At 51.3% G+C, this 26,676-nt stretch overlaps 2 protein-coding genes across 46 annotated transcripts in view; one reads left to right on the top strand and one right to left on the bottom strand.

The window, feature by feature from the left end:
• Positions 1-20,515, top strand: part of WDR20 (WD repeat domain 20) — an 88,273-nt gene extending 67,758 nt beyond the window's left edge. For 10 of the 33 annotated variants that reach the window (XM_021941581.2, XM_021941578.2, XM_021941584.2 and 7 more), the window contains 2 exons: positions 5,087-6,346; positions 8,992-9,289. In XM_021941581.2, the coding sequence (XP_021797273.2) occupies positions 5,087-6,346; positions 8,992-9,054 (1,323 nt within the window). In that variant the 3' untranslated portion in view covers positions 9,055-9,289. The other 23 variants (XM_003902287.3, XM_009212275.2, XM_003902288.3 and 20 more) reach the window with 13 other exon arrangements.
• MOK (MOK protein kinase) overlaps positions 17,679-26,676 on the bottom strand; it is an 83,339-nt gene continuing 74,341 nt past the window's right edge. For 7 of the 13 annotated variants that reach the window (XM_017961548.2, XM_017961547.2, XM_031667820.1 and 4 more), the window contains 2 exons: positions 26,159-26,359; positions 25,515-26,068 (listed from right to left, as the gene is read on the bottom strand). In XM_017961548.2, the coding sequence (XP_017817037.1) occupies positions 25,988-26,068; positions 26,159-26,359 (282 nt within the window). In that variant the 3' untranslated portion in view covers positions 25,515-25,987. Of the gene's footprint in view, positions 19,937-20,702; positions 20,797-25,514; positions 26,360-26,676 lie in introns of those variants that run through there. The other 6 variants (XM_017961546.2, XM_017961549.2, XM_009212287.3 and 3 more) reach the window with 2 other exon arrangements.

Raw genomic sequence — 26,676 nt, 5'->3', positions numbered from 1 at the left:
CAGCTCACAACTCCAGACCAAATCCCCCTCCCTGCTCATGTGCTGCAGCCGGGACAGATGCCACACGTGGCCTGGGACCCCACCCCCTTGGCCTGCTGCATTGGCTGGGCTTTTCCTTGGAGCATGGCCCCTGGTGCTCCTGCCACTCCTACCTCCCTGCCCACTCCCGAAACCCCATCCCTCCAGAGGGACGAGAGTTCTGCCTTGGGTATTTTTCAACATCCTCATCCAGATCAAGGCCCCATTGACATTGGAGAATTCAAGCTCAACGGGGAATTCCATTACTTAACATTGAGCACTGACTAAGATTTTTTTTTTTAACTAGACTTTTTTCTGAAAAATATACCTTATAGTGCAGAAACTGGACTGCATAATTTTTATTCTCATATTAATTAAATGTTCTAGGTATTTCTTTTTCTTAATTTGAAAAACAGGAGAAAAATGCATTCTGTTCTCTTCTTCTTTTGTTAAACCCAATCCAAATAAGCCAGAGTCATGTAAGTTCAATGACTGTGCTTCCCACGCTGGCCTGGGGTCTGAGACAGGCTGGTGCCCTGTTCGTGAGAACGCTTGCGAGTGGCCCTGCCGGCTGGTCTTCGGAGCCAGGTGATGTGTGTCTGTGGAGCGGGAGACAGCATGCTCGCGCTGGGGTCTGATGGGCCCATCTGTTCCCTTGGCACTGCTTCTGCTGTGTCTCTCCACCTCGGAGCCCTTGAAGTTGTTCTCTGGGGGGGTACACCTCCCCAAACATCTTCTCAGCCTGATATTTGCTTTCTGTCCTTCTGTCTTGCTCAGTTGTCCACCACCAGCAGAGGAAGAGGCCTTTCTTGGCCGTCCTATTCAACATTGAAATCACTAAAGTCCCCTCCTCCCCAGCACTTTCTCTTCTCTCCCTGGTTGGTTTTTCTCCACAGCACTTATCATCATCAGATCACATACATTCCACTTGTCTTCTCTTCCCACTTGAGCCTCAATTTCATGAGGGAAAGATGCCTGTTTTAATTTATGTTGTATCAGTGCCTGGCATATGGTATGCACTCAATACTGGATGGATGGATGGATGGTTGGTGGATGGGTGGGTGGATGGGACTTCGGCCAAGTTTCTTGACCTGTGTAAGTTTCTATTTTCTCATGGATAACATGGCAACAATCCCTACCTTCCTGTAGGGAGATAGGCACGATGGCATTTTCCATTTTCCATGCGAGGCAATTTGCTAACATCTGTAAAAATCATAAATGTATGGATCTTTTGGCTCAGTTACTCCACTGGGAGTTTATCCTGTAGGTGCATTACTCACACATGTGAGAAGTGCGTGTGTGCAAGGGCATTCATTGCTACATAGATGTCCATCAGGGGGCACTTCCACAGTAAACCACAGTTGATCAAACAGTGGAATACTCTGCAGCCTTGGAGAAGAGTGAGTGTGCTGTCTTTGTGTGCATACAGACTGATGTACAAATACACTAGGAGGCTGGGCATGGTGGCTCATGCCCTTAATCCCAGCACTTTGAGAAGCCAAGGCAGGAGGATTGCTTTGCTCCCGAAGCCCGGAGTTTGCGACCAGCCTGGACAACATAGCAACACCCTGTATTTACAAAAAAAAGGAAATATTTTTAATCAGCCGGGTGTGGTGACACTCACCTGTAGCACCAGCTACTCAGGAGGCCAAGGTGGGAGGATTGCTTCAGCCTGGGAGGTCAAGGCTGCAGTGAGCTGTGATTGCACCCCTGCATTCCAGCCTCGGTGACAGAGCGAGACCCTGTCTCAAAAAAAAAAAAAAATGGAATGAGAATGAGAAAGCAGAGGTGAGACAGTGCATAGTATGCTTCCTTTGGTATGAAAAAGAGTGGATAAATGCGTATTCATAGTTGCCTTGTACACACACAAAGACACTCTGGAGAGAGAGATGAGAAGCTAGTACAGTGACTCAGGACAGAGGGGCTGGAATGGAGGAGAAGAATGTGAGTGAGGCTTTCTACTGTATACTTTCATGTGAATTATTAATGTATTACCTATTCACACAAAAAACGTATCTTGCAAAGTCATGTTGAGGCTTAGAGAGCATGGGTGTAAGCCTCTGCCAGTGGCTGGCGCCCACAGTAGACACCGATGGGAAGTGAAGGCCAGCACCGCTGCTGTTGCTGCCCACAGACATTGATGTCTGCCTGCCACTCCCCCTGATATTGCTGAGACACGGCGCCCGCAGAGAAGCACACATTTTCCCTGGTGTCAAGTACATGATTGACAGAGAAAACCAGTGGGTAAGGCAAGTGAGAAACCCTTACCACAAAGTAGGTGGATCCAAGGTCCTTTTTTTGGTCTGCGGTTGCTTAAACTGGTGTGCTCAGTCCACCATTGCCAGTGTGTAACAGTAATGTTTAATTAGGCTCCCAGAGGAGGACTGAAGTAAATTGGCACAGCATATTATCTGTAAGTTACATCCACGTGTCTACTTAGGGTAGTCTCAGTGCACCTTTTTTTTTTTTTTTTTTTTTGAGACGGAGTCTGACTTTGTTGCCCAGGCTGGAATGCAATAACACGATCTTGGCTCACTGCATGCAACCACTGCCTCCCGGGTTCAAGTGATTCTCCTGCCTCAGCCTCCAGAGCAACTGAGATTACAGTTGTGCGCTACCACGCCCAGCTAATTTTTGTATTTTTAGTAGAGACAGGGTTTCACCATGTTGGCCAGGCTGGTCTCGAACTCCAGACCTAAAGTGATCCACCCTCCTCGGCCTCCCAAAGTGCTGGGATTACAGGCGTGAGCCACCATGCCCGGCCACAGTGCAACTTTTTAATACAGGAGTGAAGGTTTTTAATGTGTTTTGTCATTGCAGTAACGTTTATTTTTAATGGTGCTATAACTGTTCATACCTCACCATTGCAAAGCAATACTGTTTTTACTTGATGATATTCATTTTTGAGTTCTCATGCAGTTTTTTGTTGCGTTTTTTAAGGCCCAAAATAAAATTTACTCCTAACCATGCTGCTAGAAGTTTTTATGTCCTTAAATTTCTCCATGCATGTTGAATAGAGTAACAATGAAGTGATCCTAGAAAAACTGGGATTTGATTTGGTTCTGGTGAAATGTAAGGTGCAGGAATTGGGAGCCACTGTACCACAATCAGGACAGCAGTCTGGCTCCCCAGGCCTGAGTTAGCTGGTGTAGGCCTACCTGACAAGGCCAGCGATGGAGTGAGCTGTGGACACCCTTAGGCCCTGGGTGATCAGGTACAGTAGTGTTTGTGGAATCAAGAGTGCTGGGGTAGCCTGGGCCCGGTGGGCACAGCAAGGTCTGGCAGAGCTGTGATGGGGGAGTGGAGGCCTCTTAACCCACCGTTCACCATCACCATCATCCTTGCACCTCCCTCTACCACCAAAAAAAAGCCCTGCTCTGGCCATGTAAATTATCTCTCTAACCCCTTGCTGAAAAAGTTGCACAAAGGTCTAATGGAAACCCTGCCAGAGCAGCGCTAGGTTTTTAGGTTGTTGGCATTAGTGCAGGTCAGGTGCTGTTTATAGGTAGGTCACCAGACAGGAGGGTAGAGGCGGGGGATGAAAATATCGGCTGTGTCCCCAAGGCTGGCTTGCAACGTGCCTGTTAATTTAAGAGGGCCTGCCATGCCATTTTACAGCAGTAAGCAGGGACACCTGCTGCTGAGTAACCTTTGCCCAACACATGGTCCCCAGCCCTGGGGCCATATGCTGTGTGGCGTTCAAGCCTCCATTCTTCCTGCCTGGGGTCATTTGTTAGCAACCTGCCTTCTAGGGTCTAATGTTCATGCAGTGAGCTTGCATGGCTCATTAATTTCTTTTCCAGTCGTTCTTTTAAAAATCAGGTCGTCTTATTTCTGTAATTCTCTGTAAAGATGTAGCACACATGGTGGGCACATGGCCTCAAAGCCACCCAGGCAGAAATTGGCATGCTTCTTGGCAGATTCTGCCCCCGTGTGCCCAGTACCCCTCTGGGACTTGAGCCAGGAGCTCCCCACCTGTTAGGTGAAGTGGTGGTGTTCAGCTTACCTGGGGCTGCTGGGCTTCTAAAGGGACACTGTGACTGGGGAGATGGTGCAGTAGAGAGCGTTTGGCAGTGGGAGTTTCTAGGTAGAACTTGGGAGTCTTGGACCTTCCGGACGCGTTCTGGCGATGTGGTTTTGCACTCAGATGGTCTAGAAAGGGACCGCCCCTGTGGAAGCCGTTGCACTGGCAGTCCCCATCGCAGGATTGATTGGCAAGCAGGGAAAGAGACTTGTGCCTTTGGTGGGGTGGGTTGGGTATTTTTGCCCTTTGTTATTTGGGTTTTAAAGGCAAGACTACTGACATGTGCCTGTTAAAGAAACACGTCGGTCAGGGGTCCAAAGTTAGCATGGAGCAGAGTGATGGTGATGAGACACACACTCCCGAATGAATCATCAGTGTGTCTCTCTCAATGCCAGCAGAGAGGGTTTCGAGGAGGTGCTTATGGAGACGCACATGGGGCGGTGCGTGGGAGTGAGGCGGCCTCGGTGGGCCCAGGCTCTGTTTTGGAGTTGTGTGTGCTGCCAGCCGTGGGCTGTGGATTTCACTCCCCACCTTCGAGCCGCCAGAGCAGAGGGGCAGATGGAGCCAGCCCATGACTCACAGTGACAGTAAATGCAGAGAAACCCATTAGGGTGACACAGAGCTCTCCTGGCTGTGAGGACTCAGAGACTTTACCTGCGGGTCATCATAGAGGGGATGCCACATGTAGATGCAGTGACCCCCAGATTCAGACACTCCTACTGTTAAGGAAGAAAGATCCCAGCAGGGCTGTTCCCTCCGCAGTGAATCCTGGGCCTGGCATAGCGTCTGGCACTTTGTGGCCCCTCTGCAAATATTTGTTGGCTGCCTGACTCCCTCAGCCTCACGCCGGTTTTAGAAAGTAATTCTAAATTACTCCAAAAAGGCCAGAATGCTCCTTGCTGGCTTGGCTGACCGCAGGATAAAATGTGGAGGGCCTGGATGGACTTGCCCCTTCCTACCGGGAAGCACACAAGTTTTCTTGCTGGAAAAGTAGACCTTTGAGACTTCTCCGTTGTGCTAACTTATTCTCCTTTGTCTTCACAGAGACTAATAGACAAGTCACGAGTTACCTGTGTCAAATGGGTTCCCGGTTCGGAAAGCCTTTTCCTAGTAGCCCACTCGAGTGGGAACATGTACTTATATAATGTGGAGCACACTTGTGGCACCACAGCCCCCCACTACCAGCTTCTGAAGCAGGGAGAGAGCTTTGCCGTGCACACTTGCAAGAGCAAATCCACAAGGAACCCTCTCCTTAAGTGGACGGTGGGCGAGGGGGCCCTCAACGAGTTTGCTTTCTCCCCAGATGGCAAGTTCTTAGCGTGCGTGAGCCAGGATGGGTTTCTGCGGGTGTTCAACTTTGACTCAGTGGAGCTGCACGGTACGATGAAAAGCTACTTTGGGGGCTTGCTGTGTGTGTGCTGGAGCCCGGATGGCAAGTACATCGTGACAGGTGGCGAGGACGACTTGGTGACAGTCTGGTCCTTTGTAGACTGCCGAGTAATAGCCAGAGGCCACGGGCACAAGTCCTGGGTCAGTGTCGTAGCATTTGACCCTTATACCACTAGTGTAGAAGAAGGTGACCCTATGGAGTTTAGTGGCAGCGACGAGGACTTCCAAGACCTTCTTCATTTTGGCAGAGATCGAGCAAATAGTACACAGTCCCGGCTCTCCAAACGGAACTCTACAGACAGCCGCCCCGTAAGCGTCACGTATCGGTTTGGTTCCGTGGGCCAGGACACACAGCTCTGTTTATGGGACCTTACAGAAGATATCCTTTTCCCTCACCAACCCCTCTCAAGAGCAAGGACACACACAAATGTCATGAATGCCACGAGTCCTCCTGCTGGAAGCAATGGGAACAGTGTTACAACGCCCGGGAACTCTGTGCCACCCCCTCTGCCACGGTCCAACAGCCTTCCACATTCAGCAGTCTCAAATGCTGGCAGCAAAAGCAGTGTCATGGACGGGGCCATTGCTTCTGGGGTCAGCAAATTTGCAACACTTTCACTACATGACCGGAAGGAGAGGCACCACGAGAAAGATCACAAGCGAAATCATAGCATGGGACACATTTCTAGCAAGAGCAGTGACAAACTGAATCTAGTTACCAAAACCAAAACGGACCCTGCTAAAACTTTGGGAACGCCCCTGTGTCCTCGAATGGAAGACGTTCCCTTGTTAGAGCCGCTGATATGTAAAAAGATAGCACATGAAAGACTGACTGTACTAATATTTCTTGAAGACTGTATAGTCACTGCTTGTCAGGAGGGATTTATTTGCACATGGGGAAGGCCTGGTAAAGTGGTAAGTTTTAATCCTTAATGCTGCACCAGATCTAGAACTTGAATAGGTAGTGACTTTTTTTTTTCCCGTGGGAGGGGTGGGGTGTACAATGAATGTGAATGACACTTCTTATTCTTAATGTAAATCTAAATGCATCAGAGCCATAATTTTGGATACTGCATGCCATGTAATTCTGAATCATTTGATAATTTACCTTAGAGCATTTAAAAAAATATAATCAAACTAATTGCCAGCCAAGTCAGTCATCCTCCTGGGAGTATATAGAGTCCCAAGGTTAGCGCTCCTGTATTAGACTATTTCAATTTTAGGAAAATCATGACCGTGTGGGGAAACAATGACTTTAAAATGCTGAAATTAAAATTTATGCTTTAACTGGAATATTTTTGCTTAACTACTCAATTAGAATATTGTACACCTGATCAGTGTGTGTTCAGCACAGATGGCCATGAATTGTCATTTATAGTCCAATTTTTTATCTTAATCATAAAATGTTTAGGAATCTATGAAATTTAACTTTAGGAACAAAAAGTTTCGCAGGGTTGATTGATATTATTTTTACATTGTTCTGGCAATCCACAGAAAGAGAAGAGCCTTAATTTTTAAAACCCATTTTAGTCATTTTATGACAATTAAAGTTGTTTAATAAACATCTTTTTTCAAAGAAGCAGTTTGTAGCACTTTGATTGAGATTCTGTGCATAAAATACCCACCTCACTCAGAGCCCGGACAGTTCGTAGGAGCTGCGGGCCGAGGACGCCAACAGCATTGCAGAAGTGCCTCTTGCCGCATAAGCGAAGACCTTTTATGTCAGACGCACTTTGCTTGTGTGTTTTCCCAACAAGGGAAAAGGAGTTTTTTGGTTTTTTGCTGGGGGGAGGTGCGGTGGGGGAGGGGGATTGGGTCAGAAAGGCACGTGACTCCTCCGCTCTGTGAGACCCCCCAGGGCTTCCGACTTCTCCCTTACGTGGGCCTTGTTTGGACTTAGCACCCCCCAGAGGAAGCACAAGTGCAGCTTTCCCCTTTCCTTGTTCTTGGACGGCAGCTGTGGCTCCGGGATGACTCTTGGGTGCCGACGCTGGCCATGTGCTTAGGCTTCGTCCTCAGTGGCCCCCACCCCGGCGCCGCAGCCCAAGGCCTGGTGGCCTGTGGCTTCCTCGGCAGTGGGAGGCTCTGCTGCTCCCCTGGAGGCCGCAGTCTCACCCTCACTCCCTGCTGCTGCACAGGGAGCTGCTTTTCCAATTCCAGTTTTCACAGTGGGTGAGATGGCCCCTTGAACTCTAGGTTCCATGTCAAGATGGTGGTTATCTGCCTTGTTAACTCATTTTGTACACGGAGGTTTTTCCGGTGTGCACACCTTTGTAATGAAATCTAGAGAGAACGATCACTTACACCGGTTTGCCTGGTGAATGTGGCTCCGCAAAGCGAAGACCTGGTGGCTTTTCTTTCTCTGCAGTGTAAAGACCCTGGTAGCTGCAGCAGCCGCTCCCTGTGCTCTTAACGCAGCCCTCCCAGGACAGCCGGCCCAGGCCCCCAGCCTGCTTCCCATCAGCGAACGTGTCACGGTGGAGCCACCCACCCTGTGCCCATCGTGGGCCTTAACGCAGTGGTTTCTCTTCAGTGTGATGGCACGGCAGCGTGCTGCCGCCTGGGAACCACAGCAGCCTTCAGGTGCATCTCGCCTGTCTGTGCCTTTCACATCCCTGAGCACTACTTCTAGGAATGTTCGCATCCTCTTTACCTGTGGAATACAGGCCTTTGTTCCTAAAGGTGAACTGATCTAAGGTAGCCATGACAGCCATCCTTGTGGACAGCTTCCGCTTTGGAGGCCAAATTGGGTCATGTGGAGAGATTAGTAATGAACCCTCCATGTGCAATTTTATGCACCTACATAGTTGTAAACATTCAGTTTCAAATGCTTCTGAGGCATTGAGTATGCAGTTTCAAAATTCAGGACGTAGTATTTGGCCTAAATAGAGAGGGGCTGATCCCAGGTAAGTAGCATTTGTGGTGACATTATGGCGACCTTGCGGTTCTGAAGGTGTGTCCCACGGACAGGGAAGCCGTGGGGGTGTGGCCCGAGTAACCAGCGTGACCGACTGGGTACTCTCTGATTTCTCCCTGCTCTCTGTCATTCTCAGTCGCAGTGGCTGGGATGAAAGAGGGATTACAGGGGTACACTGACTGACAGGTGACTTAGGAGTCATTTGCTAATAGGAACCAGGGGTGGGAGAGGCAAGAGGACGAGGTTGTGTTTCCTTTGAGAACAGCTCTGAAGGGTGCTACCTAGTATGGAGGCCTGTGTGTGTCTTCCTCTCCCACCTCCGGGTTTAAACACTGTGATATTGTCAGTTTGGGATTGGGGGCTTGATCACAATCTTTTTCTTCCAGTTTTTGCCAAGGAGTGTACTGTCCTTAATGTCTGTCTGGTACCTTGTCTGGGGCCCCTTTATTGTGTCTCCGTGCCCTCCCCAAGGCCCCTCTTGCTGGGTTCAGAGCCCAGTGGAGAGCACTGTGCCAGCCTAGGGAGGGGCTGCCTTTGACTGCATGGCCCGACCCCGGCTCAGCCCAGGCTGGCCCAGGCCCTGCAGGGTGACACCACTCTGCGTCCACTCTGCCCCTCTGACTGCTGCCCCTTTCTTTGACAGCCGGCAGAGCACTTCTGCAGGCAGGAGGACAGGATGCAAGGTGTTCTCCAAGACCAGAACTAAAGGTGCCCGACAGCTTGAGAAGAGGGCCCTGGAGAGAGGGCGGGGAGGCGCCCTCCTCCTCGGCTGTGCTGCTGAGTAATGGCTCCCACAGACCTGGGGAGGGCCGGGGGGGGTGGGCAGCGGTGGTTCCTGATACCAGGTGTGGAAGGTACAACGCGTGCTGCTAACCCTAAGAGAAATTTGGGGAAAATATTTGTATTTTTCTCACCAAACTTTGAGCTTCCTCATTGAAATTTTTCAGTTTTTCAGCCTAAACATTATGAGCAAGAATATCTTTTCTACCTAATCTCTGGAATAAAACACAGCATTTGGCAAGAAGAGGCTGTTAACTACTCAGTCGGCATCACTGTTCCAGCGTGTACCAAGCCACAGAGATGAAAAGCTCAGATGAAAGTCAGGTGCATGCTGCGTGGCCGGAGAATCCCGCTCCCACCCGGCACGGGGGTGAGCTGGGCCCTGGGCGGTGTCAGACGCCTTCTGAAGGTGTCAGGCCAGGGCCAGGGGAGCCTCTACTTACCCTACTTGGGTTGGCCTTTTTCACCGGAATTCAAGAAGCCAGGTTTGTGCCGTTACTGTGATGGGGCAGGCTTCCAAACACCACCGGCAGCCCTGGAGCCTTTCTCTGAGGCGTTTTTCTTCTTCAGAAGGGGAAGTAAAATTCCCGCAGAGGCCTGGAGAAGGGAGCCTTTGGAAAAGCTTGCCTTCTTTTAAAAGCAAATTCATGTGCAGTAGACACTTGACAAATAACCAATAACCTTGGGGTTGAAATTTGCTTAAATCATGGTAAAGGATCTCATTTCTCTTTTGTGCTGATTGAACCTTCTAGCAATTTGGAAGTGTTCTTCTGTGAACCCTTAACTGGGGACTGAGGGCAAATGCCTTAGAAATGGAGGCGTGGAGAATCAGAAAGGAGCTATCACAATGATTCTTGTCTCACAGGCATTCAGGAATTCTGAGGAAGCATTGCAGTGACAGGACGGGAGTTTTGGCTCTCCACTGGCTGACTTCACCCCCAGGGCCCAGCTGGCACGTGGCCAGGCAGCCGTTTCCCCCATTTCCTCCACGTCCTGGGGTTCATTTTCAATATTAAAGAAATTGTGAAGTATGAAATGAGTGCTGAAGTTGCCTGAGTACAAGGTCCTCATCACCTCTTGCCGGGGAGGGAGACATTCCCTTTCTTTGTTGGGCGAGCTCGAAGTGTGAGGAGGAGAAAGCCTAGGGGCTGCGGGCGGCTGGAGAAGGGATCCACGGAAACCCAAGCGCCACCTCATGCATGTGTGACTGCCCAAGGAAGAACTAGAAGCAGTTCACCTGTGGATTTTCTGGGGAAGGATTCACGGAACACAGCGTCTGGCGTCCAGCTCTGTGGGTGAGGGCATGGCGGGGGATCCAGCGGCCCTGCCCTGCCTCCGGCGCCGGTGGATGGGGGAGGGATTAGCCTCTGACTGTGGGGTTGCGCCATGAGGGTCGGTGTGCCCTCGGCGGAGGGTTCGCTCCTTAGCAGTGAAGAATGTCCACGTGCGTGGGTAGGGGTCGGGTGACCTGGAGACGCCGCCTCCGGTCTGGTCTGGGTGACAAAGGTGAAGGTTGATAGTCTGCCGCCGTGGTGGCAACCTGCAGGGCCCCCTTGTCTGGAGCACGCCCTTCGCCACGGGCCGATTGGGACTGTCATGTGTTGCTTTCAGTTAACAAGGTGCACACCACAGTGACCCCAAGTGATGTCCCAGAGGGAGGAGACATGAGTCTGGTAGAAGTGAAGTCTGTGGCTTTATATTGAAAAGCACTCTATTCAGCTGTTACCTTTGAAACTCAGAGCCTAGTTACAAACTGTCAGAACGCGCCCTCCAGAAGAGGGAAACTGTCTCTCTGATGTTGGTTTTGTTTATTCATTTCTGCATCTGTTACCCGAACTTTGTGTCATAAATTACTATCCCTTCATTTGAAAGTGTAAAAGAAGAATTTCCTGCATTTTTATCATTTCTGTATACTTGAGTTTATTAAAGATTGTTATGTTAGGCGACACTGTATAAAATTGTATGGGTATTTTGAGTGAAAATCAAAAGTCAAATTCACATGTATTTCCTTTTTTATATTTTCATCTAATTTCTTGACAACTTGAATAAATTTCATAAAGAGCCTTCCTAACATGAAGTATTGGTAAATTAAATTCTTAACTGTTGCAATAATTAATGAAGCTTTAATATCAGTATTGTTATTTTATAATTTTAAGGAAATCATGTTTCTGTTTCACGGCTTTGTTTTTTAGCTGTTCCCTTGTCACTGTCACAGCTAATGAGACGTAACTACATTTCCTACATACTTGATATTCTGAAGTACTGTGGGACTGTCCTCTGTATATTGACATTAAATAAACGTGTGTGAGTGAACTGTAAATGTAGATAATTTTCAGTAGTCATTTTCACATCTAAGCTTTAAAAATCCCAGTGAACCAAAACAAGAAAAGTTTTTAAATGTTGTAAAATTAAGGGCCTTGTTAATGTTTATAGAACAGCCAGGTTGGGCGGCTCACTTCGTAATCCCAGCACTTTGTGAGGCCGAGGCGCTGGATCACTTCAGGTCAGGAGATCGAAATTCATCCGCCAACACAGTGAAACCCTGGGCTCTACTAAAAATGCAAAAAAATTTCGCCGGCGAAGGCATGGCTTCTGTAGTCCCCGCTACTCGGGAGGCTGAGGCAGGAGAATGGCGCGGAACCCGAGGCGGAGCTGTGCAGCCTGATCAGCCACTGCACCCGTAGCCTGGCGACTCGCTGGTGACTCTGTCTCAAAAAGAACAGCCAGCCACCGGAATTGCTCCCTCTGACTTAAGCTGACTGTGTTTCTCATAGTTGGCAGCATACTTGATGAAATGTTCTGCGTCCCAGATCCCGTTTTATGTGGTCCTCCTCTATGCCAACTCCAGTCCGGGAGAAGGACTGTCGATTGGCGTTTCGGCTGAGCTGTGTAGAGGCTTCTGTTTAGTGAGAATGCTGACATTCTCAAGTCTTCCTGGGCCACGAGCTGGCTTTGGTTACATGGACTCACTATCCCGGATGCTGGACATCCGACCTTCTGTCCAGCCACCCGGCCGGCAGCTGGGAGAGTGGAGAAGGTAGTGGCTGGTAAGCTGCTTTTTTTTTACTTTGCTGTGAGTTCTGGGGTACATGTGCTGACCGTGCAGGTTTGCTACATAGGTATACATGTGCCATGGTGGTTTGCTGCACCCATCAACCTGTCATCTAGGTTTTAAGGCCCGCGTGCATGGGGTATTTGTCCTAATGCTCTCCCTCCCCTCGCCCCAGGTAGGCTGCTTTCTGTAGGAGCTCTTTACCTGGCTAGAAGTTCAGTGTTTTCCTCCTCCTCACCTTGAACAGTGTTTGCTTAAGGCTTTGTGCTGGCGTGAGGTTGTCCTGCTGTGGACACCAGGCCCGTCGTCGGTGCAGTTAGCTTCCTACACAGGGCAGTGGGGGACGTTCCATTTGGGATGAGAAGAACTCATGATTTACATTGTCTTACTATGAAATACTGCCCCTCACTCTTGACAGACGATATGGCCGATCTGAGCTGCGCCCTGGCACCCGCAGGCCTAGCCCCCCTGCCTGAGCTGTGACAAGTGAGGGCGAGCTGGCCTGAGACACAACCCCTCACCAGGCCCTTATGCTCCCATTTAATTGTCACTTCCCTGCTGTGTCATGAGACATCCAGGTCCCGCCCAGCTGCCTCTCCATGTTGGCAGCCGGCTGAGTCCTGTGCTCTGCCTCTAGCACGTTCATCGGGCGGGAACTCCCAGAAGCTTCCTATGGTGCTGTCTCTGGAGTGCTGGCTCGGCAGAGCCTCCAGTGCTGAACTGTCTGCACTTTTTGTCTTGAGTCTGGGCTGCCAAAGCAGAGGCAACATTCAGACCTACAGCTCTGAAAAGCGGCCTCCTGGGGCCTGCTGCCCGCCGCCCGCCCCCCGCCCCCTGCCGCCCGCCGCAAAAGTGCTCCAGGGCCCTGTTCTCAGCACTGAACAGGGTGTTTTCGTTGGTGTTTTTTGAGACAGGGTCTCACTCTGTTGCCGAGGCTGGAGTGCGGTAGCATGAACATGGCTCACTGAAGCCTTGACCTCCTGGGCTCAGTGATCCTCCCATCTCAGCCTCTTGAGTAACTGGGACCATAAGCACACACCACTAAACGCAGCTAATTTTTGTATTTTTATTTCCGTAGATGTAGGGTCTTGCCATGTTGCCCCGGCTAGCACCGAGTAGATTTTAAACCCTAAAGACTATTAAGTTGACAGCAAGTTTTTTTTTTTTAAGAAAACCATGACATTTTGGTCTTTTAAAAATAACTAGTTTGTACCTTCAAAAAAATAAAAATAGCCAGTTCTCAACTGGGTGGGATGGCTCACACCTGTAATCCCAGCACTTTGGGAGGCCGAGGTGGGTGGATCACCTGAGCCCAGGAGTTTGAGACCAGCCCAGCCATCATGGCAAAACCCCGTCTGTACTAAAAATACAAAAATTAGCGGGGCCTGGTGGCGTGCGCCTGTAGTCCCAGCTACTTGGGAGGCTGAGGCACCATGAGAATCACTTGAACCCAGGAGGTAGAGCTTGCAGTGAGTTGAGATGGCGCCACTGCACTCCAGCCTGGGCAACAGAGCAAGACTCTGTCTTAAAGAAAAAATAGCCATTTCTCCATGTGTGGCTGCTTGTCAGAATTAATGGATTCTGAGCTCAGGGGTCTCTGGAGATGAACAGACCACCTATGAGGCTCTCAGCTCCCCACCACCCCTTCCAGGGTCAGTGGCCTCCAAAACCAGCCTCCCCTTTTAGGTGGGGGGCAGCATGAGCAAAATCCTCCTTGAAGTTACTCAAGCTAGAAAGGCTTTAGGGAGACTAAGTGGGGTCCCTTTTTCCTGCCCCGCACAGCAGAGAGGATTGCAGGGCCAAGTGGGTCCCAGGAGCAGGAGGGCCTCCAGTGACAGCCCGGGCCTGTGCTGGTCTCCGTCAGTGAACGGGATCACGATGAAGTCCTCCTGACTTGCACACATTCTCTCTGATGCTTTTCTTCCACCTTCAGATCACAGCGGAGCCCTTAAATGGTTGTGCCCTTCATTTGCGTGGTCTTTCCCCAGATGTCTGAAGAGCACAATCCTTTTCTCTGGGCGGCTTTTCTCATTAGAGGCCAGGTTGAGTGGCATCTGGGGGAAGTGTGGCCCCTTACTGTGACCTGTCAGTGGACAGGTTAAAGCTGGCAGAGGTACATGGTCCACTGCCCAGCTACAACTGAGGTCCCAGGCCAGACTGCGCGGCAAGTCTGGGGCAGAGATGGGTCCCAGCATCCCTGGGCTGTGCCAAGGGTCCCCGGCTCTGTGGCTCACATGCCGCTTGTGTGATCTAAAGACTGGCTTCGCACGCCCTGAATAAACCATGGCTGCTTTCTCCAGGTTTGCTTTGGTTCCTTTCTGTCGTGCTCTGTGGAATGAGAATGGTGGGAGTCTTGCAGGTGAGCAGTTAAGGAGTGTGTTCCGAGCTGGAAGTCCTAGTTCTGAGAGCAGGCTAGCCTGGTCCTAGTTCTCATCATTCCTGCACCGTCTCTAAAAAGGTATTGCTTTGCAAATAACATTTAACTCATGTTCTCCCCAGGAGCACCTGCCACAGAGGCCAGCATTGGAGCCTCAGGGGCTACGTGCAGGGCCAAGGCTGGCCTTCTCCCTCTGGGAGACGCCAGTGGAGGTGACCTCCACAGCACCCCGGCCAGCTGGCACCAAGCTCCCAGATGTTGTGGCTGTGTAGAAGCAGATTCTGTCTTGTGGCACTTTGTCCACAATCTCAGGAGAGAAGTGCTAGTCTGCCTGCCTGCCTGCAATAAAACGGGTCCCAGGGCCTGTCTGCGTGTCACTTTTGTTTGGGTTGGAAAGGGTGACCTTGGGAGTTGAATGACCAGAGAGGGTTTTGAACAGTCCCAGGTGGATGAGGGATGAGCTGACGCCCAGCCCACACACTCATCCACATCCCACATTTGTCTCCTTGAGGTTCTGTCTTCTCTGACATTCACAGGCCCGGGGTCGTGGGCGTCAGAAGGGGAAGCTCTCCCAGAGCCCAGAGCCAGGAGACTATCCTGGGCCTGACAGAGCTTCAGGACATGTCCTTTCTCTGATGTGGCCTGTGGCCCTCACAGTCCTGTCTTGCTGTCAGAATCTGCAGTCTGAGCAGCATCTGCAGGGGCAGGAACGTGGCCCTGCTGCTTTATTGTAAATTGTTTTGAACCAAAATATTTTTCCTATATATTCTGGTGCGACAAGGCATAATTCTCTTAACTTCGTATTATAAATTAGAATCAAACCCAAACCAAGAGCTGGAGTATTTTCTATCACTTAATTTTGAACTGAAATCTCTACAGGAATGAAACAGTGACTCTGTGGAGAGCCGAGCAGCTGACTAAGTATTAGAGCCAAGGCTTGCCCCGTTCCTCTCACAGAGTGGGGGCTGATGGGACGCCGTGCAGATTCTCCCTGGGGAACTCCTTTGCCTGATGGCAACTGGTAAAGCCTGGAGCTGCCAGCTGTCCTGCTTCCAGTGCACAGACCGACCAGCGGCTCCTGCACGCTGCTGAGGACAGGTGAAGTGTGCGTGGGCTCCCCTTGCCAGGTTCTCCATTGGCCAGGCCGGGCCTTGCCCCTTTTCTCCCATGAAAAGGAAGCAGAGAAGGACAGGGTAAAACCACGCTCCCTCCCTGAGGAGTAGGCAGATTGGGGCAGCAGGGTCCCTGTCACTGGGAGTTTGACATGGATAAACATTTGGGCAGTGGATCCCCCACACTTAACACGCCTCCCACTGTGCTCTCCAGGGAAGCTGCAGCCTGGATCCTCCCACGGGGGCCTAAGTGTCTGCTGCTCGCCTTCCTCTTCTGCCACCTGATAATCTTTAGACTAAATCACAGACTGACAGAAACAAGGTGGCTTTTTTCCATTTAATTTCTTCTGAATGGCATTTCTTCCTCTGCTGCCTCCAGTGTTCACGGCAAAGCGAGTCCATCTCCAGCAAGTGATGGGTGCAAGATGACGGGTTCATTGACTCGCACAAGTCCTCACCTGCCTGCAGGGTGCCAAGGCCCCTTCTCTGCTACCTGGAGGGCTCACTGTGTCGCACCCCCTGCTTCTGGGCATGCCTGGCACTGATGCTAACCCAGGGCCGCAGCAGGCCCAGTGCACTCCAGGGCTTGTGCCTGCAGGCCCGTCTCCTGGGGCTTGCTGGGTTCACTGCTGGAGAACTGGAGGCCGGACCCACTGGGTCTTTGCTTCGCCTTCCTGTTAACTCCTCTTAGAGACCGCCGTTCTCCCCTTTTCTCTGACAGGCGGGCTCCAGGGAGTCCCTGGTCAAGCACCCTGGGGTCCTCTTGGGTTTTTCACCGGTAGCCAACCTGCTTCCCCAGTGCTCCAGCGTGGGGACCCTGAGTGTTGATCCTGGGCACATTCTCCGCATGGCGATCCATTCTAAAACAATTGTTAACCAGGGCACATTCTCCGCATGGCGATCCATTCTAAAACAATTGTTAACCAGGGTTGACATGAAAAGGGCTAAGGCCTGCTAATGGGAACCCCCAGTTCCCTGTTATGCCAGTATGGACTACAGAAGGCGAGCGGAGGGCGGTTGATTCAAGATGTCTCTGGAAGGTGGGCCCAGTGGAGACTGGGACAGTGGAGGGCATGAGGGTGGTTCTAGTTGGCTCCCAGCTGCCACCACAGCTGGCATCAAGGGGTTAGCCAGCAGAAACTGGAGAATGAGTGTAGTGTACATTTGTTTTGTGCTAATGGGAGAATAGGAAGCTACCTGCAACCCTCAGGTTGGGTCGCTTTCTAGGGGCAGGGCTTTGTAGGGACCAGTGGGTGGAAGCAGCGTGTCCCTTGACATCAGGCTCTGGCAGCCTGGTGGCGGCACCACCTCTGCATCTCAGCACCCGCCCGCCCTTGGGAGTGATGGAAAGCGGCCTCCCGCTCAGTGAGAGGACGTCTAAGGATGGGTGCTGTCCCTCATGGCCGTCACGAGCCACCTGCAGCCACTGAGTATGTAAACCGGGGCCAGTCCAACCTGAAATGTGCCGTAACGTGTCAACCACACAGCACACCTCTTAGGCTTCTTACCAAAAAAGTCATTAATAAGTTTTGTATTGCTGAATATGTTATGAAACATCCTGAGTTAAAGAAAATATTAAAATTGGCCGGGCGCGGTGGCTCACGCCTGTAATCCCAGCACTTTGGGAGGCCGAGGCAGGCGGATCACGAGGTCAGGAGATCGAGACCATCCTGCTAACACAGACGGGTGAAACCCCGTCTCTACTAAAAATACAAAAAATTAGCCGGGCGTGGTGGCAGGCACCTGTAGTCCCAGCTACTTGGGAGGCTGAGGCAGGAGAATGGCGTAAACCCAGGAGGTGGGGCTTGCAGCGAGCCAAGATCGTGCCATTGCACTCTAGCCTGGGCGACAGAGTGAGACTCCCCCAAAAAAGAGAAAATATTAAAATTAATGTCACTTGTTTTTATTTTCATTTTTTGAGACGAGTCTTGCTCTGTGCTCCAGGCTGGAGTGCAGTGGATCGTAGCTCATTGCAACCTGCATCTCCTGGGCTCAAGCCATCTCCTGCCTCAGCCTCCTGAGTAGCTGGGATGATAGGCGTGCACCACCACACTCGGCTAATTTTTGTATTTTTAGTAGAATACAAAAATTACACCATGTTAGTAGACTACACCATTTTAGTAGAATACAAAAAATACACCATGTTAGCCAGGCTGGTCTCAAATTCCTGGGCTTAAGTGAACCCCCCACCTTAGCCTCCCACAGGGCTGGCTGTCACTTGTTTTTAAGTCGTGAAATGTGCTCCTGGGAAGCTAAACTTAACACAGGATTGGTTCACAGGACACCACCTTCCTGTGGGTAGGGCTGCCTCATACCTGGAGCAGCACTTGCCTCCACCTGGCGCTCTGTGAAAGGGGAGGGAGACTCTGTGGCTGCCAGATGAGGTGGCCCCTCTCCGTCTCTCCCCAGGCTGGATCACCACCACTTTCTCCCTTGCCAGGAGTAGATGACTTTTCTGTGGCTGGGGGGAAGGGAGGTGCCTCTTGGTTTAGGAGATTGTCACCTCCTGGACACCACATAGCTTGTGGAAAGCACTTTCTTAGGGTGCGCGCGGTGATGAAGGCAGAGCGTCCTGTGTTAGAGGCTTCCTTCCTCCAGACTGTCCGTGGCAGAAGTGCGGTCAGCCACCCGCTGCCCAGCGGACCTCCACAGCCTTGATGGGTTTGAGCCAGAAGTATGGGGCATTTGCGGGGTCCTCCACAAGTACAAACAGGGTTCTGTCCCTTTTCAGGGGTCCCAGAGGAAAAGCGCTCCTGTAGCCTCTGAGCAGGGCAGCTGCCACGTTCCATTTGCTCCTGAGCTTGTCTAGGTGAACAGATTTCGGGTGAAGGGAAGAAACTGGATGAAATGACCAGCGGGACAGCCTGCTTCCCGGCTTCCTGCAGCAGCGTGTGGGTGAGGCTGAAGGGCAGTTTCAGATTGTCACCCTCGTGTGTCCACACAAGTCCAATGTGTGAGAAGGTAGCAATGTTTGCTTGAGTTAAAGGCTTGTCATTTGTAAACAGTACTCATCAGCCGAAGCCTTCTTCCATGACAGCTTAGGCTGAGTTGCATTCCCAGAGCTGAAAATGTGCACCTTTGGGGCTGCACTGTCGCCATCTTAATGTTCTTCTTCATAAACGAACGCCATGCCTTGATGTAATTTAACTGATGCCCAATAGTAAATGCAAAGAAATGGAAGTACTCTTTGCTGTGTGGGAAGTTAAACCCTCTTAGGTTTACCTAAGCTCACGCCTGTCTTGCTAAATCTGGGTGAGATTCCCCCTCCCCAGTGAGCCTCTCAGCAGGAGTTGCCCTGAAGAGCCAGAAGCACCCCCCCCCATTCTTCCAGCTGGCCCTGGTGGGTTGGCCCCCACATCCGTTCTCCACACCCAGCCGCAGCCTCACGGCAAGACTCCTTTGTTCTGGGGCTCCCCCCACCTCGGCCTGGGCCCTCCTGTCTTTACCTGTGGGGCCTACACATGTGGACAGCTGCAGCCAGAGGGTGCCATGGTCGCACCACCCAACAAAGCAAGAACCCCCCCAGCAGAGAATGCCCTTTCAAAGGTGTCCCTGAACTCTATCCTTGAAGGCAACCCCTGGCTCCAAGGGACTGGGTGTGCGGTCCAGAACTGTGGGGCCCTGGGCTCAACCCTGGCTGAAGGCGCTGAACACCTCCCACGAGGCACCTGTACCTTTGGGTCAGTGAAACTCCGAAGAACCTGTCCTCAGGTGCCGAGAAACCACTGTCTCCCCCAGGCGCAAGGCCAGCCCTGCCTGCCCTTCTCTTGGACAGTGTTGAGACCACAATATTGCACCCAGCAGGGTTCCAATTCTCTAGGAATTGAACGCAGTGATATGGATAGGAATTAAATAGATGAAGTGGAGGGTTTGCTCCCACACTGGCTTCCACACCAACAGCACCAGTTTTGACCACATGGAGCTGCTGGCAGAGGGCAAGCATGGTGGCTGTCGCCCGTCCGGTGTTTTGCTGGATTAATGTAGACTGCTTTGTTTGCAGGGCTCATTGTCATCCCCAAGCCAGGCCAGTTCTCCAGGTGGAACTGTAGTGTAGCGACCCCACTGCTGCGCGCACAGCCTCCCGGGACTTGGACTCGAGGGAGTGACGAGGAGGAGCCCCAGCTGCGCCTGAGCCGTGCCAGCCGGCAGACCTCAGGCCGTGGACGTCGACGAGGGCCGTGTGGACGGCGACCGGCTCACTCTGCAGCATCGTGCTCCCACTGCTCACCCAAAGAAATTGTTTCCATTTTAAATCGGTCTTTTGGGGCTGCAGTAAAAAATAAGAAATTGAGTTTTCTTACTTTTTACTCTAAAATTCAATGTAATTAAATCTCATATATATATAATATATACATATATATACATATATACATAGTGTAAAATAGAATGTTTCTTGGACAAGAAATCCCCTGAAATTCAACTGTTATAAATAGTGCTTTCCTGTTTTTGCACTGATTTTTCTATACCTTAGGTGGTCAGAAGACAACCTTGAATGCACTCATACAGAAAATTGTTACTTTCTGACTTAATGTAATTCAGGAAGGCAGATGCTGCAATCACAGATCTAAAAAAATTGTTTGCACTTAAAAATAGTTGAATGCTGGTGGAGTTACTTTGCAGATGGGTACAAAGGACTCACGGCCCTCTGAGGTGCGGTGTGAAGATGCCCTTTTTACCTGTCGATGTTTAATACTGTTATTTTCCAATGCAATCAACTCTGTATTGTATGTATAAATAATGTAATTCTGCAATTGGGGAAAATAGTTACTTCACTAGTAATTTTCATCATTTAAGAGTGATATTTCTAATTCACAAAAAAATTAATATTAAAACTATCTTGAATATACCGCTTGTTTATCTTCTGTTAAATTGGCTTAGTCTCTCCTGTACATTTTGGTTGAACTGGTTGGTATGGAATTGTTTTGTCTTTTTCACCCCATGTTACTAGAAGCCCCGTCAGTCACACTTGCGACGGGATGTTCAAGAACACGGCTCAGGAGGGCGTGGGCTCCATGGCCACCTCGCAGCCTCACCTGTCTGTGGCCACTGTGGGCAGCTGCACGTGTGCACAGGGTTTCAGGATCATGTTTCCTTACAGCTTCGAGTCCTTCTTTTGTCGTTGAAAGCCTGTGACCACACATAACAGTTTCTACAGTGAGTATGAACGTGGGACATGAACTAGCTAATCAAACTGTTTACCTGATTTTTTTCTTTTTTTTTTTCTTAAAGAGACAGAGTCTTACTGTCACCCAGGCTGGAGTGCAGTGGCGTGATCTCAACTCACTGCAAGCTCTGCCTCCCAGATTCATGACATTCTCCTGCCTCAGCCTCCTGAGTATCTGGGACTATGGGCGCCTGCCATCACGCCCAGCTAATTTTTTGTATTTTCAGTAGAGACGGGATTTCACCGTATTATCCAGGATAGTCTCGATCTACTGACCTCATGATCCGCCCGCCTCGGCCTCCCAAAGTGCGGGGATTACAGGTGTGAGCCACCCTGCCCGGCCTTACCTGAGATTTTTCTTACTTGGTTGAACCAGCTCATGAGCATCTATGAGCCTAGGGCATCCCACACCTGCTCAACGAGTTACTAGAATTGCAACAGAATGTACAGCTACCAAGCAGAAGAATGTTTATTTTTTTAAAAAATCCTATACAACTGGATCCTTTGAAAGCTTTATTTTGTGAGACTTTAAACCATGAAGTGTCTGAAACCTATTTCTGTAATTGATCACATTAAATTGGGGGCATGTCTTTAATTTCGGGCTTTTGAGGGGAGGTATGCTACATTTTCACCATTTGTATGAATGCAGCCACAGAAAACTTCACATCATCTGAGCCCTCAGTTTAGTTTTCTTCAGGGGAGAGATTAGTTACGGCTTGAGTTCTCAGCCTGCCCCACTCAGAGGCCCCAGCAGGGCCTCTGGATCACGGGGCCATGAACTATGGTGTGAGTCTTCTAGAAAGAGAAATACAAGACACTAAGACTTGCTGTTCTAAATGAAAGAATCAGAATGGATAAATTAGACACATGCAGAGTGACCTCTGTATTAAAATATTAGCACATTTTAGGTACTTTGGTATTTCTGTCATCTTAAAGTACTGATTGCTAGGTGCTATCAGTTACACAGGAAGCCAAACCCAGGAGGGTCCAAAACAGCTACAGTGAACCGCGGGTGTATTTGCAAGTCAGAAGGAACTACTTTTGAAAATAAGTCTAAAATTATTTTCTGTTTAAGACAGAATCTCACCTATCATCCAGGCTGGAATGAAGTGGTGTGATCATAGCTCATTGCAGCCCCAACCTCCTGGGTTCAAGTGATCCTCCCACCTCAGCCTCCCGAGTAGCTGGGATCACGCATGTGTGCCACCACACCTGAGTAATTTTTTGGTATTTTGTAGAGATGGGGTCTCCTTATGTTGCCTAGGCTGGTCTCAAACTCCTGGGCTCAAGCGATCCTCCTGCCTCAGCCTCCCAAGATGCTAGGATTATAGGTATGAGCCACCGCACCTGGCCAAGTCTAGAATTCTTAATCTGGCAATCTTCCTGGTCATCTCCTTATTCTGTTTCCTGTTTGTGGAAAGTGGCAGGTGGAAATTTAATACCAGGACAATAATTACGTAAAGACTTGAGCAGTTTGGTCAGATGACCCAGCTGTGTCCAAAACTTTTGCTGGCCCCGAGATGGTATCACTCGAGATGGTTAGTCCTAGCTCTGCCTCAGCCCAGTCTGTCACCCTTCGCTGGTTCTGGAGTGCACTTTGCATTTGGCCATCACAGTACTAACGCTGTCAGATATGCCCCAGTTTACTCTAGATGCATCTGTGCCAGGAATAAATCTTTATTTTTATGGCGCTGTTCCTAAGACTGCTCTGTAGCCAAGTCGGCCAAGATGACTTCCAAACTCTAACTGCCTCGTAACTGTCCCCACCACTGTCACCACGGACTCAAGCATTCAGCAGGCCCTGGGCAGATGGCAGTGAGGCAGCATCAAGGCTGGTCATGCCCTCACTCAGACGCCCTGGAAAGACGAGCTTCCCTGGGACGATTTGGGTTTTTCTCACTTGCCTTGAACTTCCTTACACTTCCGGCGTTGAAGAATGCACGCTCCTCATGGGATTAGGCCCAGAGAAAGCCAGGAAGAGGTCGGCCATGCCAGGGGTGGGTCTAGCTGGACTCTAGCCGCCTCGTGGCAGGCTGGCTGCACCGCAGGTGTGGGGGCAGCAGAGCAGGAGACGGGAGGTCACGGTCACACTGCTGCTGCCTGTCACACGAAGGCATGCACATCTGAGTGCCAGACGGAGATGGCTGACGGAGATGGCTGCTTACTGCTTCTTCCCGCAAGGCCCGCCCCACCAGTGTGGAGAGTGGCTCCCCTGTGCTTCTGCCTAGTGTCTTCTTTAAGGTCAGGAGGGTGAGGTGGGTGGACGAGGGTAGGCTCGCACAAGAAGGGCGACAGTGCAGCGGGGCAGCACGCAGGTGCTTAGCAGAGGATTGCGGGATGAACGTGTTTGAATGGGGAGGAGGATGGCTGAGGCCTCATCCTTGCTTCCGTTCTGGGTTCTGTGGGGATAATTCAAGCGCTTCAGTTGCATTGCACAGAAGAATGGAAATAATCCGGCCAGCTTTCCAGTTGGGGCGGCAGAGGCGGCAGCAGGGTGAGGTGGCCTCCTATGGGCTGAGCCAGCCTGGCCCCTCTGCCCTCAGCCCTGGCCCCCATCACAGGGCCCAGACAGACACAGGGAACCACACACAGCTAAGGCAGCCTGGGGATCCTGGCGCCTGCTGCCGAGAGCAGGCGGGTGCGAGGGCCAAGTGCAGGGCAGGAAGTCCAAGGGTGGCCGGCAGGATTTCCCTTTTCTCCAGATCTGCAGGAAATCATCACCCTCGGAATCTCCACCCTTGGACTTGGGAAGCCAATGTGGGAACCCTGCTGTGCGCCACAGACCCCCGTCACTCCTCCATGGAGGGAGCCTGTGGAGCTGGGCTCTGGTCCCCTGCTCACCTCCATCCTGGAGGCCCAGCTGCCCTGGGCCCTGGCGTGCCGGGGGCTCTACATTGCTTCAGAGCGTTTATGTCCAAGTCCAACAAAACCAGGAGGGCCTCAAGCGGCGGGCCTTGGGATGGTCCTCCTCTTGCTTTAGGGACTTTCTTGCCTTCAGAGAGCCCCCAGCCGTGCTGCCCCCACCACGAGGAGGGTGACAGAAGTCAGGGCAGCTGATGTCCGGGGCACCAGCATCTGCAGACCACACTTGCTTTCTCAAAAAGGCCTGCAGAAGAACTGTCAAGACTTTCCCTTCATATTTTTAGATGTAAAGGGAAGAACACGTTTCCCAAGTACACAAACAATCCGTTTACATGCCCAACACTGAAGCCAGGCCCGGGGACAGGGCGCGCCCCTCCTAGCCACCACTCCCCTACCCATAGGTCCCTCTCTTGTGACCTGTGCGCCCCACCCCCACCCCTACCTCCCCAGCCTTCTGTCCCCCAGCACTCCCTGCTGCTGGGCTCTGCCCATGGCCCTGGTGTCCGACTCCCCTGGGACTCCCAGGCCCTCTGTGGAGGCAGAACAGTGCCACCCCCCCTGCTCAGACACCTCTCCTACAGCAAGGGCAGCCCTGAAGGCTGCACCAGGGTCTCAAATGGGTTTAAAAGGAGCCGAGGGAGAGGCCTGCTCTGAACATTATGGCAAGCCTCACTTCCGGGCTGTAATCTGCCTTTCTTCTTGGGCTCCTTTGACCCCCATGTGGCACAGACCGGGCACCTGTACCTATGGACTCGCTGCCCCACGCTCCCAGCCCTTTCCTCCTCCTCCAGCCTGCCCTCCCTCCATATGGCCCAGAGTCCACTGTCGTGTCAGATGGCCTGGGGCTGGGGCCAGAGCCACTGGAGAGCACATGAAGGAAGGGTGTCACAGATTTGTCTCAACACAGGAACAAGGAGGCCTAAACACTAGCCCGGGAAATTTAGCTTTTTTCAAAAATATCTCATAAGTTTGGGAAGATGACAAAAAAAAGGAGGACCCAATTACTAAGTTACTTTCCAAGATAAACGAGGACTTACTAGGACTTTTCTTGTGCCCAGCAGCCCGGCCAGTGCCAGTTTCTTTGCAATGTTCCCATCCCATCCCCACGGGGAAGCAGGTTTCTTTTTCTAGGACACAAGGTACCCAACTTATTGTTGGCACTCGGCAAATAGCTCAAAGCACCCACTGGCAGGCCTGGGGCAGGGCTCCATACTCCCCAGAGACAGGTGGGCACCAGGAGCTAAAATGACAACGTGGTCACCTTGAAGCCTGTGCTCAGAAGAGACCCTGCAGGCTGGCCCTGTGCCCCGTACCACCTTGCCAGGCTGGTCACTGAGGAGCACACAGGGCTCCAAGGACATGCCTGTGTATGCTCCTTCCTGAGTGGTTCTTCAAATGAAAATTAAGCCACACCAGGCCGGGCGCAGTGGCTCATGCCTGTAATCCTAGCACTTTGGGAGGCCGAGGCAGGAGGATCACCTGAAGTCAGGAGTTTGAGACCAGCCTGACCAACATGGAGAAACCCCATCTCTAGTAAAAATACAAAAAATCAGCCGGGCGTGGTGGCGCATGCATGTAATCCCAGCTACTCTGGAGGCTGAGGCAGGAGAATCCCTTGAACCCGGGAGGTGGAGGTTGCAGTGAGCCAAGATCGCACCACTGCACTCCAACCTGGGGAACCAGTGAAACTCCGCTTCAAAAAAAAAAAAAAAATTAAGCCACATCAAAGCCTTCCCAACAAAATCAATTCCCCTCATGTGCCCACAAAAGCTAAAATAAAGGAATGGCTGGTAAGGACACATGTTGGACTCGGAGAATATTAAAATGCAATACTGTAACGACAGCTTATTCTTTAATAAAAGTCGGGGTGTCCAGTAGCGTCACTGGTAAGAGGTGGTGCGCTCCACGACTGACCAGCAGCGCCAGAAAAGCGCTGGGAGGGGACACGCAGAGCCCACCTTCCAACCACGCCCAACTGATCACAGAAATGCCTGCTTGTTTTGATTCATATACAAAGTTACAAAATATTCCCTGCCCCAAATTCTTAACGAAAATGAAAGAAAACCCTAGAATGTGGTTTTACAAATATATTAGCCCAGAACATCCTGGGCAGCTGCGCGGGCCGCGGATGCGGCGGGGCGCAGGGCAGCACCCAGAGCCCCAGCCAGCGCGAAACGGACGCAGGTGCGTCCCCAGCCCTCCGTGGCGTCTCAGCGGCAAATCGCCCAGGCCTGGCCCGATCGGGCCTGGTGTTGCCTCCGGAAGTCGAAATGACTGTGCTGCTCAGTATGCTCAGTATCTTCCGCCTTTCCGCACTATGGTGGGCAGGCGGCACTGTTGCGGGGCAGGCTTAAGGTCCTTCCGCGGATCTGTCTGTCAAAGAAAAATTACAGACACGAAATTCAGTGGCGGCCTGGGCAGGGCGGGAGAGCAGAGCCGCCGGAGAAGCTGGCTCCGTGCTACCTTCTTGGTCGCAGGGATGCACTTCAAGGGTCTCAGCACCGGCGCTCTTCCATTTGTCCCAGATTCAAGCGCGGACTGCAGCGTGGGGCTGGAGTAAGACGACAGTTTGGCCACTCCCGAAAGCTTTAGTTTGGGCAGTTCCATGACGTAGGCCGGCCCTTGTCTCTTGGGATGGTCCTCCTCTTGCTTTAGGGACTGTTTCTTGAAACAGAACAGAGGCCAGTTGGACATAAAATGCTTTCCCCTTTATGGAAATTAGGAAAAATGAAAGAGGCTCTTTTGTACTGCTTTTGGCTAATACAATTTCTTGACCATGAGATGTGACTGGGACACATTCACCAGGTCCCAGACACCCCAAGGGAGTGGCTGCTCACGAGAGTCCCACGGCGGAGGCCACACCTTCAGGGGGAACCTGAAGCACGCAGACTGCGAGCTGAGGAGTGTGGGTGGCAAAGGGCTGGCAGGCAGTGGTGCCCACGCCTCCGGCCTCCTACTCTAGCTCCAAGGCCTCACGCTCT

The sequence above is a fragment of the Papio anubis genome, chromosome 7, assembly GCF_008728515.1.
Source record: "Papio anubis isolate 15944 chromosome 7, Panubis1.0, whole genome shotgun sequence".
NCBI classification, from domain to species: Eukaryota; Metazoa; Chordata; class Mammalia; order Primates; family Cercopithecidae; genus Papio; species Papio anubis.
This window is presented reverse-complemented; position numbering and strand designations above follow the sequence as displayed.